We start from the raw sequence: 14,444 nt of genomic DNA on the forward strand, positions 1-14,444 counted from the left end.
AGGGAGAGCAGTGAGAGCAGAGTGGGAATGGGGGTCAGATGGCATAAGGCTTCATGAGCCGCTGAAGGCTTTGGCCTTTACTTTGAGTGAGATGGGAGCCATGAGTGTGAGCTGATAGGCTCTGATGTATACTTTCACAGGCTCCCTCTGCTGCTGTGTGGAGGACGGACTAGAATGCAAAAGTGGAAGTAGAGCCCAGCTAAGAGATTGTTGCTGTCGTTTAGGTGGGACAGGGCGGTGACTTGGCCCACAGACATGGCGAAAATTGGTCAACCAATAAGATTTGCTGACAAATGATACAGGATGTGAGAAAGGGAGTCAAACACTATTCCCAGGGTTTGGCCTGAGAACAGGAGAGATGAATTTGCTATTAAATGAGATGGCACAGATGAGGAAGGAAGGGGTTTGGAAGTCTTGGGTTTGAGACTTGGTGAGACATCCAGTGGAGGGGCCGAGCTGGCAGTTGAATATACCAGAGCTCAGGAGGCAGCCCTGGGCTGGTTATACATTTGGGAGTTGTTGGCACATGGATGGTGTTTAAAGCCACACGACTGGATGAAATCTATTGAGTGTAGAGGGTCAAGGACTGAGCCCTGGATCACTCTGGACTCAAGAGGACAAAAAGCAGAGGAGGAACCAGCCAAGGAGACTAAGTAGGAACAACCAGTGAAATAGGCGGGAAATCAGGAGGGATGCTGTGCTAGAATGCAAGTGAGAAAGTTCATCAAGGAGGAAACAGCAACAATGCCACATGTGTTTATGGGTCAAAAAGATGAAGACTGAGAATTAACCATCCGCCGTCACTAGAGACCATGACAAGACCACTTCTATCAGAATGAAGAGGATGAAAGCCTGGCTGGAGAGAGTTAGAGAGAATGGAAGGAGAAATGGAGCCAGTTTCCTCTTTGGGGTTTTGCTGCAAAGAGGAATGGGGTCACTGGCAGTAGAAATGGGAGAAACAACAGTGTGGTTGTGTGCTGATAGGAATGATCCAACAGAGGTGAAATGGGGCTGTGGAAGAGATGGAGATTTGATGGATCCATGTTCTTGAGTTGGTGAGATTCATGTCTAGTGTACAAGTGGAGGGCTTTTTTCTAGATGAAAACATGCAACGTCCTACGACATTGGTTCTCAAACTCAGATCCATCAGAATCACCTGGTGCACTTATTAAAGCACAAGATTGCTGGGCCCCACTCCCAGAATTTCTGACGCAGTAGGTCTGAAGTGGGGCCCGATAATCTGCATTTCTGATAAGTTCCTGGGTCGTGCGATGCCGCTGGCTGGGAGACGGGGTTTCAAGCAACACTGCTCTCCAATTATGTGAGCTGAGCAGACGTTGCAGAGGGAGTCTGTGATGTTTTGTTCTGATTGCTTCAATTTCCTCAGTCAAGTAGGGTCATTAACTGAGAGTAAAGTTGAGATACAAGATGGAGGTTTGAGGAAAGGGAGAAAGTACCAAATGAGCGTCTTGTGAGTAGGAAAGTGAATAGATGGAGGAAATGATGATTCTCCTCCTGAGGTTGATCGTGCATTTAAAATAAGACACTGGTTGAATGTTTTTTTCCAACCATGTTAAACCGCACAGGCGCAGGGAGGTGGAGTGTTGTATATAGCCAGGATTGTGCTGTGTCGATGAAAACAGATGAAGCAAGAGAAAGGCACAAGGTAGTTGATGGTGAATACAAGATGAGGAGGAGGATTGTGATGGACCCTGGAATCTAGGCTGGGAAAGGAGAAAGATAGGAGGCACGGTGAGGTAAAATGAAAAAGTTGACATACTTTCCTCAAAAGTGGGTGCTTTCTTCTCAAAGCCTTACCCAACTTGTCTTCCTGTCACCTCTCTGGGCTTCTGTTAGCATGACTCTCGTTTCCAGCCTCAAACCTTTCTCTTGTTACTTTTCTCTATAGCACTTATCACCACCTGACAAATCTGTCTCTCCACCAGAATTAAAGTCCCACTGAAGGCAGGTGCTTTTAGTTTTCTGCTGTTGCCCCAGTGCCTAGAACTCTGCCTGGCATGCAGCAGCCCTCCCTCACATTATCCTCTCCATCCAATCATGGCCGCTTACTCTCCAATCACATGTCCAGGACAGGTCCTACACTTCTGCACTGAAATGCCTTGATTTGGAAACATTCATCTAAAAATGGAGTGCCTAACTCTGCAAAAGTTGACAGGCTCTGGGGAAGCAGAAATCTGGAAAAGTCTGGGTTCTAATGCCGAAGAGGAACAAGGCTTGTTAGAAGCTTCTGCCAAGTTGCTTTTGATAATGGAGATGCAGGCCCTTGGGTTGCTGCTCACCCTAGGATCCTAGAAAGCTATCCATATTATGTTGTCATAGAAGAACTGGGTCCTCCTTTAGTCGACTAAAATAGAAAATTCAGAGGCCAGCCCTGTGGCCGAGTGGTTAACTAAGCGCACTCCACTTCAGCAGCCCAGGGTTTCACTGGCTGGGATCCTGGGCACAGACCTGGCACCGCTCATCAGGCCATGCTGAGACGGCGTCCCACATAGCACAACCAGAAGGACCTGCAACTAGAATACACAAGTATGGACTGGGGGACTTTGGGGAAAGAAGGAAAAAAAAAATTTCATGGAATAGTGACTAAGGGGGGCAGGGGAACTCTGCAGATGGTTTGGCATTATTCCATTTTTGTAAAACAACTTAAAATTATGTGGATTATATATATTTAGGAATACACAATGCTATATACGCTGATTTTATGTCATAAAGCAAAAGTTCTTTAATAAAAGGTTTAGAAGGATAGCAAATTGTTATACTATTTACTTTTATTCTATATATGTAACTGTCTGAATTTTTTTATTAGAAAAGCACTACTAGTTAAAATGAATTTAAATCTCTGCAAAAATCATACAAATGGCTTCAGACATCACTTCCTCTTTCCAATGAAGAAACGTGTGCTCAGAGCAATCCCCTGACTTGCCCAACATCACACAGCTGGTTAATGATGGAGCAGAGTAGCCAGGAGTGAGAGCTGAAGCTGTGAAGCAGATGAAGAGGCAAGGGGCTCCTGTGGTTTCCACCGAGATAAGGAAAAGCTAGGAAGGAAAATCCAATAGAGAAAGAGCAATCTTCTGGGTAGATGCCTCTCTTCTCTTCTTACAGGACCCCATGTGTATCTCCCACAACTCCAAATCGTTACAATGTAACCCTTAAACTGAATTCTGAGAGGACAAGAATCTTAGTTCCCGTTCCCCTAGTGACCAATAGCACCAACAGGGGCTCACAAAATACAGGCTGAATGACTGCATAGAAAAAACAGATGACTACACTTACATGCAAAACTGAACCAACCAACAAAATTGAGAGTTTCTTCAGGGAGCTTCACCCTTAAAGTGCAACTTTTAACTTTTTCTTTTTCGAGCACGTGAACAGCGCCTATGGCCAGTAGGTGGGGCCAGAGTAATACCCTTCGAACTTTTAGCCATTATTTTTGAGCATTATTTAAAAAGGTAGAAGCGTAAGCCATGCTTGACACTAATGGCATCTTTGCCCCGCAGCAGGGTAGCTCGAAATCCCATTTCCCCGGCCCTCAGGGGACCTAGCTCACCTGTGAGGCTAAGGGGTTTGGGACGGGGACTGGCTTTTGCGCAGGTGCAAAAGCAATGGCAGACACCATCTTGATCCAGTTTCCCGCAGTAGAATAGGCACTCGGTCAGGGCAGGGGGAAGCGTACAACAGAGGGTCTGTAGAGAGGCCCCGCAGGCTGCAGCGGGCTAGAGTTGGCAGGGTCGCGGGAGCACGGAGAGCATCAGGTTAGCAGGGAGAGCTCCTGCGGGCCACAACGCGGCAGCCAACCACGCGTCTGGGGGCCTCGCGCACGCGCCGTCAGTCCCCGAGCCCCGCGGCCGGGCGGAGCCGGGCGGAGCGGGAGGTGCCGCCCTGAGCACAGTCCCGGAAACCCGGAAGCAGAGCCCAGCAGGTTTGCGGGACCTTCTCCAATCCACTTGACCTCGCTGTGCATGGCTTATCCCATAGCCATGTCAGCTTTCCACGTTGCATGCAAACCCAGCAGCTGTAATGAGTATTACAGTTCCAAGGAAAGGCTTCTCAGGGTTTCACCAGCTGCTCAGAAACCACTAGCAATGAGTGACAGTCATAGGAAAGTGGTATTACTTTACAACGAAAAAAAAAAACATTGTAAACCCTGTCAGATCTGAACCCTAGGGACACTTACTCTCAGTCTCATTTTCAGAACGAAGGGTCCTACATTCGTGACAGACATTTCAAATAAATCATTTTTCAATTAAAGATCAAAATAAGCAATACTCAAGTGCTATATTAGCTCTATAATAAACAACAGAAAACTTTAGTATATGACCATTTATTTTCTCACAGGTAGAAAAAGCTCTGAACCTCTAAAATAGTTGTGGGGTAGAAACTAGGACTTCCAACACCTTGGCTCTCTATTCACAAGGCTAAAGGTAGAAATTATGGAAGGGTGCAAACCAGGCCACATTCTTTGGGCCTCACTCTAGGTGAAGGAGTATGTCAAGTGAACGCCCTCTCCATGACTCCAGAAGATTCATACATGGCACTAGGAAACGGAGGAAGAACTGAAGTGGTTAGGTGCTCTGATTAGGCTAAATAATTCTGCACGCACACCAGTGATAAAAACCTCACTTTACAATCTGTTGCTACTTAAAGAATTGCTTTAAAAAAAAAAAGTCAAAGATGGTTCCTAAATATTCTCCCAAAAAAGGAACCTTTGTTTCTTGGAAAAATAAGGCTGGGGCAGGGAAAATATAAGACTAGCTAGGAAGAGAAAGTAAGGAAGGGCTCCAAAAAACACTGGGAGCATGTCAAAAAGACACAGGAGCCACCTTGCAGGAGCTCCCAATGGCCAAAGCTGGGACAAATTTGAGGAAAAAAATAAGTAACACTGTCCCCTGGAATAAAATATCCCTAAGTAAACACTGATATAACTGAATAAATAAAATGGGAAGAAGGGACAGCTCCTCCTCATAGGATTCTAATTCTTATAAATGTAGAATAACAACATACACAGTGAATTAACATTTGGCAAACACCATGGTAATACTTGTTGCAGGCAATAACAATCCAAAGATGTCAAAATTAGAGAACCAAAGACTGATAGTTTTAAAGTATCTCTCGCCACGAGTTACTTATTAATTACAAAGGGAAAATCAGAAACTTTACAGTGGAGAAATTTGGCAAACACTACCTTAACCAATGATCAAAGTTAACACCACCAGTAAGAAGACATATGGACATCATGTATCCTGATATAATGCAGACAAGGGTACATGACTTTTGCGGTATTCTAGTCAAAAAATAATCTCAATCAATAGTATGAAATGTGAGACGAATCCAGTTCTGCAGTCTATAAAATAACTGGCTAGTACTCTGTAAAAGTGTCAAAATCATAAAAGGTAAAGACTGAAGAACTCACAGGTTAGAGGCTAAGGACAATTACATACAATGTGGGATCCTGGATTGGACGCTGAGCCAGAAAAAAAAGACATTCCTTGGACAACTGGCACAATCCAGATAAGATCTGTTGATTAGTTAATGGTACTGTATCAATATTTACCGTTTTTGATAACCACATTAAGGTTATATAAAATGTTGACATTTGGGGGAAGCTGAGGAAAGGGTACATGAGAACTCCCCATACTATTTTCATAACGGTCTAAAATTATTCCAAAATAATTTTTAAAAAATGGAACATGTTGAGGGAAGATAGCCAGTCAAATATAACTAAGATTAAATTGAGTGAATGTAAGATTTATACATTTTGGGGCCGGGCCCGTGGCTGAGCGGTTAAGCTCACACGCTCTGATTTGGCGGCCCAGGGTTTCACTGGTTCGGATCCTGGTCACGGACATGGCGCTGCTCATCAGGCCACGCTAGAAGGACCCACAACTAAAATATACAACTATGTACCGGGGGTTTTGGGGAGAAAAACGAAAAACAGAACCTTTAAAAAAAAAGATTTATACATTTTGTTCATATTAAAGGTTTAAAATGCTTTGAATTGACACTAATGGTATGTGGTGAGATTATTCAGGTTCCCCTCATCTTTAACAAAGGAGAAAAATAAACAAACATGGCTATCCAAAGTCTTACATTCACAAATGACAGAAGTATTGAGTGCAAATAGTCAAAAGTCAACAATTTCCACTAGCAAAGCTGTCATTAGTAAATAAAAAAATTAGTTTAGCTGCATTTTGGGGTCTTCACCAAACCAACTTTTAGAACAAACTCTTTTTTATACTAAAGGCCAATATGTTCGGATTTTTTGTTTTGTTTTTTTAACACACAAATCCAACATCCCAACCCCCTCAGCACTCAGGGAGAGCTAGACGAGCAGCCTTGTCTTGTCAGGGGCTCCAAATTCCCTTCAGTGTGCTCCCAAAGCCATACCAGAATCTGTGACATGAAAAGAAAGAGTGAGAAGCACTGACTTTAACATTCAAATTGCAAAAAAGCATCTTGAATATCTCCAACTTGAATGTCCAACTTGAATACAAGGTAGGAAAATCTAGGTAAAATTGCTTTTGACTTTGCTTTTCTCAGGATATTTTCCCTTTTGAAGGTGAAGTACTAAACAATTAAGTCCATGGGAGTCCTCTAGAAGTCACAGAAGTTTGAGTTAAAATTGAAAACACTGAATGTTACATTTCTAATTCAGAAATTGGGCATCTTCAAACTGATGAAAATACAAAGGATGCCCCTGTTTAAGGGGAATCTATTTCAAAAAGCTTGGCAAATAGGAATAAAAAATTTAGGTGTACTGTACTGTGCCTCAAGCAGCAAAAAGTTCTCACCTAGACTATAATGCTAATTACAAATCAGCATTTATTACTTTTATCACACCCTTGATTTAGTAGCCTGGGATGTGTAGAATAATATGAATAAGTTATTTGAGGGCAAACACTATACAACAGTATTAAAACCCATTTTCAGAACCCCCTTTTATTATGTAAGTTCTCACACATTTAACTAACTCTCCAAAAGTGGGACATCTTAAGGGCTAAAAATCTTTAAGGCAGAGAAGCCTTAAACCTTAGAAAATAAAAAAGGATGAATCAAATACCATTACGGTTATACGGTTGGTTCACAAAGACCCAGGCCACTGCAATTTCTTATTCTTGGACCTGCATCCATGCGGAATCCTATCTAAATAAGCCGTATTTCAGATGAAACGCTTACATCCTTGATACTGGGCTCTAGCTATTTTACACATAAGCTATCTGGCCAGGCTTCCACACGGTGAGCACAGTGCCTGGCATCTAATAAACACAGTCAAATATCTGTCCAATGATTTAGCTCTACCTTCTCTGGGAAGTATCCAGAAATAAAGCATTACAAATTCTGGCCCACCTTGCTTTGCAGAGGTTATGGTTATCCAGCCTTGGGTACAAAAGCAAGTCTGAACTATTTTGTCTCAACAAACTTTCTAAAAATAGTCACCATCTCACCTCTTAAAGCTCCTTACACTCCAAATCCTTCATAAAATATAGCAAACTCAAATAATACTAAGAAATGGTACTAGAAGTGATGCTCAACAGGATCTCACGTTTATTGAGAAGTGATTAATGGTAAAAAGAAAGGCAATGCCCTTTCCTCATTGGCTGAACAAGAAACTGAAGAAACATTCACTACACGTTTTACAATATTTTTCTCTTCCAAAATGCATTTCTGTAAACAGGTTTTTACCACTGTTCTTAGCTTTGAAATCAAATTAATCCTGACTTAATCGGTATAATGTACAAGAACAGAACATTTCTTAGGACTCCTAGTACTTTACTTCGAGTAACAAAGGATCAGAGAAAATGAACCACCCTTAAAGACACAACCTTGGGTAACACTGTTAAATTCTCCAAGACAAAAATTCTTCATAAAAATGTTCTTCCAGTTCGGAAGGGAAAAACCAAATTCCCACTTTCTGGGGTGGAGGCCCAAAACCTTCGAAACTCAAGTGTTCTCCAAGTGCAAATGTCAAAATGGGGGGAGGAAAGGGTTTAAAAATTAGAGAAAACTGTATGCACTTACGGACTTTAAAATCCGGAAAAACATAGTAAAAAGACAAAAAACAAAGCATTATGCTCTGAAATCACAACCAAAGCCAAAATAAAAGGGACATTTTTCACCTAAGCTACCTAGAGGGATTTTTTGTTTAGTTTTTTTCTTTTTCTTTTTTTTTTCATTTTCCAGTTAAGTCCTATGTCTTTTGTGAAATTCCAATACTTAAACTGCAAGTCTGCAATCGTCTCTGAAGTCAATGAAATTAAGAAAAAAGTCCTAATTCTCTTGAAGGTCATTTTTTTCCTCTTAGGATATGCAGATGCAACCGTTGCTGCAGTCTGTGCGGAACTGCCTTTTATTTCCCACGACCTTGACGTTCCTACAGAGGTTAAAAAAAAAAAAAACCAAAGAATTAGTTAAAACTTATCTGAACAGTCTTGCTTAAGAATTAAAACTTCATAGAATAACAATAGAAATTTAACTATTTGTGCTAGATAGAATATAGTCCACAAAAAGTGACTTTAACTTCTTATATTTTAAACCATAGTAGTAACACTCAAGCATCCCAATTAATATAAAACTATTTTTCTTCGACTTTAAAATTTCTTAGATGACTAAACAGAGTTGTTTTCCTATTATAGATGGTTTAGGCTAATACTTCTCAGTCCCTCAAAATATGGGCCTAATGGAAGTAATTCAAACATACATCAATAGCCTGAAGGAGGGAAGCAGCATATAAACCCTAACAGTATTACGAGAGTCTTCTCATACTAGTCCCAAGGCCTTAGATCCATAAACCTCAATGTTCTTGTTTGTAAACGAGGATCCGTATCTTACAGGGCTGTGGGAGAATTAATGAGCTGACATACAGAAAGCTTAGTCCACGACAAGAACATCATTCCCTTTCCCTAGGGAGAGGTTAAAATCCACTTAAGAGGTGGTTTTTGAAAACTGACTGCAGTACTTGTTTTCCCTGAAATAAATCTAACTGCTCATTTAAGAATCTCTTTTTTTTTCTCCCCAAAGCCCCCCAGTACATAGTTGCATATTTTTAGCTGTGGGTCCTTCTAGTTGTGGCATGTGGGATGCCGCCTCAGCATGGCCTGATGAGCGGTACCACGTCCACACCCAGGATCTGAACCGGCGAAACCCTGGGCCGCCGAAGCAGAGCACACAAACTTAACCAACTGGCCAGGGGGCCGGCCCCTAACAATGATTCATTATGAGCCTTTCATAAATTCATCCTAAACAGTCTTCCATTTCACACACTATCTCATGTATTGGAATTTTTAAAAATATGACTCAATTGACATGCTTTTTAAAAGCAAAAGCATTAAGTGGTTAGGAGCACACACGCCTGAACTTACACTTGATTCATCAATCTCTTTGAGTAGAGTCATTTGCTCCCATCCACCCTATGGTAGCTATGGTTCTAAAGTTAAATATGACTCAAAATGAATGGGCTTCCATGTTCCAGGCACTGTACATAGTAATTTTTATAACCACCCTGTAAGAGCTGTATTATTCCTGCTTTAGAGATAAGAAAACTAAAGTTCAATAAAGTTACTTGAGCAAGGTTACCTAACTAAATAACAACCAAGATTCAAATGTAGAGCCATATGGCTCTTTCTCTACACCATGTTATTACAAATATTTACATAAAAGTCAACAAATTTAAGTGAGGCTTTCTGATGGACTAACTATTCTACCACTAAATTACTCCATGGACATAAAAACAGCAAATTGTTTATTCAGAAAGAACAGTCTTCTTTTTGTGATGTCTCACTTCATGTATCTAGAATTCAGGGATAAACTCACCAACACACCAAGATCTGGGATATTATTTTTTAAGTAAGCCATTTTGAAATTTCAAATTTAATAAAATAACTCACCCATACACTCCTATCTCTGGAAATCAAACTCAATTCAAGAAAAAAAATTCAGGGGCTGGCCCCATGGCCGAGTGGTTAAGTTCGTGCACTCTGCTTCGGCAGCCCAGGGTTTGGATCCTGGGCACAGACATGGCACCGCTCATTAGGCCATGTTGAGGCAGCGTCCCACATGCCACAACTAGAAGGACCCACAACTAAAATATACAACTATGTACTGGGAGGATTTGGGGAGGAAAAAAAAAAAGCAGGAAAAAAATTAAGAAATGAAAAAAAGAAAAAAATTCAGTCCAACATAAAAGAGATGTCAAAAATTTTAAAGTTCCTGGGCTGCGGTACTGATGCCCTCACCCTTTTTTTGCCCTTTCTATATACATTCCCAAAGTTTTGATAATGAATATATCATTTGTAATAGAAAAAAACATAATTTTAAAAAAATCTCTGGGGGCCTGGTCCCGTGGCCAAGTGGTTAACTCTGCGCACTCCACTCCAGCAGCCCAGAGTTTCACTGGTTCGGATCCTGGGTGCGGGCGTGGCACCGCTCATCAGGCCATGCTGAAGCAGCGTCCCACATGCCACAACTAGAAGGACCAACTAAAACTACACAATTATGTACCAGGGGGCTTTGGGGAGAAAAAGGAAAAAGCATAAAATAAAATCTTTAGAATGCTTCCAGCATTCTTAAAAATAAATAAAAAAAAAAACTGGAAAAAAAAATTCTGCCTATTATCACTTATTTTAATGTACTGTAACCCCAGGAATACAAATAAACTTACGTGCCCCAAATTTACCACTAAATTAAAAAACCCAGACTTTGCGAAATCCGTTTTTCCCTAAGCAACACACTTATATGTAAGTTCATTAGCATGCTTAATAATGATATTTAAAATATTTAGTCAGAATAAATTCAAAACAGCATTGTGGGGGCCAGTCCCGTGGCTGAGTGGTTAAGTTCACGCACTCCACTTTGGCAGCCCAGAGTTTCATCTGTTCGCATCCTGGGCGCAGACAGGGCACTGCTCATCAAGCCATATTGAGGCAGCATCCTACATAGCAGAACTAGAAGGACCAACAACTAGAATATAGAACTATGTACTGAGGGGCTTTGGGGAGAAGAAGGGAAAAGAAAAGATTGGCAACATGTTAGCTCAGGTGCCGATCTTAAAAAAAAAAAACAACAACACAGCATTGTGTAACTGCACTTACTGCGTCATCTTATTTTTTAAACAGAAAGTTTGTTCCTCTTTATAATGTGCTACTATGCCCCACAAATGCCTCTCTGTTCAATTTTGCCCCAAACATAATGTAAAACTATTCCTGAATCTTAAATACACAATGATACCAAGAAGGCAAGTACAACCTGCATCATAATGTACAGCCATATGCCATAAAGTTTATTTTAAATTATGGAAATTATACAAGTGACATTAGCTGCCTTAATCTCCTGACCAACAACAAGAAAACATCACTTTGATAGAATTCAGCAAGCTGAATTGCTCTTCTCTTTCCAAATACAGTTTTGCTGTGTACATAAAAAATAAGCTTATATATTTACAAATAATAAAGATAACATCCATCTTCTGAGAGATTACAAAGATACTTAAGCATTTACATCCTTGGTTGTTAGTGCCATCGAGTTGATTCTGACTGCTAGCGACCCTGTGTACAGCAGAGGGGACCTCTTTTTGGGCCATCCTCTCACCTTCCGGCTCTATATCAGACAATGTTCCACTGCAATTCATAGGGTTTTCATGGACAAGTTTTTCAGAAGTGGGTGGTCAGGTCCTTTTTCCTAGTCTGTCTAGTTTGGAGGCTTTGCTGAAACCTGTCCACTATGGGTGACCCTGGTATTTGAAATACTGGTGGCATAGCTTTCAGCATCACAGCAACACATGGCTTTCAGAATATGACAACCAACAAACAGGTGGTTTGGTTCCCTGAAACAAACTTGGGATGATGAGGTGGTGAGAACACCGAATCTTAACCACTAGACCACCAATTCACATCACACTATCTTGAAAAATAAAATAAATTAATTTGGCATGAATAAAAAAAAAAAACGGTAAATGACTCACAAGATTTTAAATATCAGATTAGGTTTTTTAAACATTAGTCTCATTAAAAGTATAGATTAGGGCCAGCCCCAGTGGCCTAGTGGTTAAGTTTGGCGCGCTCCACTTTGGCAGCCCAGGTTTGGTTTCCAGGTGTGGACCTCACCACTTATCTGTCAGCAGCCATGCTGTGGTGGCAGCTCATACACAAAAAGAGGAAAACTGGCAGTGGATGTTAGCTCAAGGCAAATCTTCCTCAGCAAAAAAAAAAACAAGTACAGATTATAAACAGGATCCTCCCACTGCCCAAATGTGTGACAATTTGAGCATTATATAACTTTAAGGATAAGTAAGTAACAGCATAGTAATATCTGAACTAGGCTAGAATTAGCAATGGATGCTAAAACTGAAGGGTGAAAATTTGATGAAGAATAAGATATTTATACACTCTCTATTTTCCCACTTACTAAAAGGAAATAGCTTTACAGTGGAGAACCTGATGAACACCTTAAATAAGTGATCAAAGTTAACTGTCCCAATAACGGCATAAACAGACATCTTATACCTGCTAATGTGATGCAATGAGGACACAAAGTCGCTTATGTAGTATTCCTGCCAAAGCAGCATAATCTGAATGTACATAGTGAGGAAACCTTAGACAAACTGAGGGACATTTTACAAAAATAAACAGCATCTACACTCATAAAACTTATATAATATTACAAACCAATGTTACCTGAATAAAAATAAATAAATAGCATACACTCTTCAGAAATGTCAGTGACATAAAGCGAAACAGGTGGCTGGGTGGGGTATGGGTGCATATAATCTTTGCAGATAAAGAGACATTGAAAACTAAAAGATCCTGTACTGGACCACAAAAAACCTGCTATCAAGGACATTACAACTACTGGTAAAATATGAGTAAGACCTGTAGATTATAGTATTCTGTCAATGTTAAACTTCCTGATTTTGATAACTGCACTGTGATTATCAGTGCATGTTCTTGTTCTCAGGAACTACACAGCAAAATATTTAGATGAAAGGGGTATGATGTCTAGAACTTGCTCTCAAATGGTTCAGAAAAAAAAATTACACATAACAAAAAGAATGATAAAGCAAATGTGGCAAAGTATTACATTGGTAAATCTGGGTGAAGAGTATGTCAGACTTCTTTGTACTATTCTTGAAATTTCTCTAAGATTGAAATTATTTCAAAATAAAAAAAGTAGAAGGAAAAATGACAGTTTTTACTTAATTTTTCCGCAAAAATCAGCTGCACAAAATGTTTAACAATTCATAAAACTTTGAAATGTGTTTATTTTCTCAGACCTACACTAAAAGTCATCAAACACAAGGGTATTCTGGCAAAAATGAAAATAAAGCCTGCCTAGCAGCTTTTTACAAGTCTTTTAGAATGAGAAAAGATGACAGGGAGAAGGTTCTAACACAAGGATCAATATTTTTTTAACCACTTTTGGCTACTAAAAATCTTTTAGTTTCTTTTCTTTGTCCTCCTTCTTTCCAAAGCCCCCCAGCACTCAGCTGTATACTCTAATTGTAGGTCCTTCTTCTTGTGTTATATGAGACACCACCTGAACAAGGCCTGATGAGCGGTGCCACGTCCGCACCCAGGATCTGAACCAGCAAGATCCTGGGCCACCAGAGCTGGAGCACACAAACTTAACCACTCGGCCACAGGGCTGGCTCCATAAAACCTTTCAGTTTCTTTTTTCTTTTTCTTTTTTTTGAGGCAGGTTAGCCCTCAGCTAACTACTCCCAATCTTCCTCTTTTTGCTGAGGAAGACTAGCCCTGAGCTAACATCCATGCCCATCTTCCTCTATTCTATACGTGGGACGCCTACCACAGCACGGCTTGCCAAGCGGTGCCACGTCTGCACCCAGGATCCGAAGTGGCAAACCCCAGGCCGCCGACAAGTGGAACGTGCGCACTGGCCCCAAAACCTTTTAATTTCTATAAAAATTTCTCTTACAGGTTTTCTTTCACTTTTGTGACTACTTCCTATCACCACTGAGAACAACTCCACTAAATGCTCTGACCATATTTATGGTCAAAGGGCTTCACTTATAGGTCAGCTGTATTAACTGACATTTCTAATCAACCAGTCGTACTCTGGTAATATTCAATAAAGAAACGGTAAGGGGCAGGAGAATGATGATGGATACACAACAAAGGGAAAAGAACAGAACAACACATAAAAGAAAACTTGGATCTCCAAAGAGTACAAGTCCCAGCCAGAACTGCCATAAGCACAACATACATTTGTGTCTTGTTGGACACTCCATAAAAATATTTGAAGATGCTACTAAGCCCCTGTAGCAGGGCAAGTGGTATGGCAAGTTGGTTTTCCCCATGGTGTTGTCACATGAAGCCTGCCTAACACTTTCTTAACCTAGTGCCCCTACAGCCAGGTACAAGGCAGCTACAGTGAGACCTGTGGTAGGAACAGGTTGGACTGGCCAGTCCAGA

The 14,444-nt window shown here is 40.8% G+C and overlaps 1 protein-coding gene across 2 annotated transcripts in view; it reads right to left on the reverse strand.

Moving 5' to 3' along the window:
• Nucleotides 1-2,702: 2,702 nt before the first annotated feature.
• YTHDF2 (YTH N6-methyladenosine RNA binding protein F2) overlaps nucleotides 2,703-14,444 on the reverse strand; it is a 32,774-nt gene continuing 21,032 nt past the window's right edge. Inside the window, exon 5 of one of the 2 annotated variants that reach the window (XM_046661348.1) lies at nucleotides 2,703-6,414. In XM_046661348.1, coding sequence (XP_046517304.1) covers nucleotides 6,386-6,414 — 29 coding nt within the window. In that variant the 3' untranslated portion in view covers nucleotides 2,703-6,385. Of the gene's footprint in view, nucleotides 6,415-7,543; nucleotides 8,393-14,444 lie in introns of those variants that run through there. The other variant, XM_046661347.1, reaches the window with a different exon arrangement.

The sequence above is a fragment of the Equus quagga genome, chromosome 5 (assembly GCF_021613505.1).
Source record: "Equus quagga isolate Etosha38 chromosome 5, UCLA_HA_Equagga_1.0, whole genome shotgun sequence".
NCBI classification, from domain to species: domain Eukaryota; kingdom Metazoa; phylum Chordata; class Mammalia; order Perissodactyla; family Equidae; genus Equus; species Equus quagga.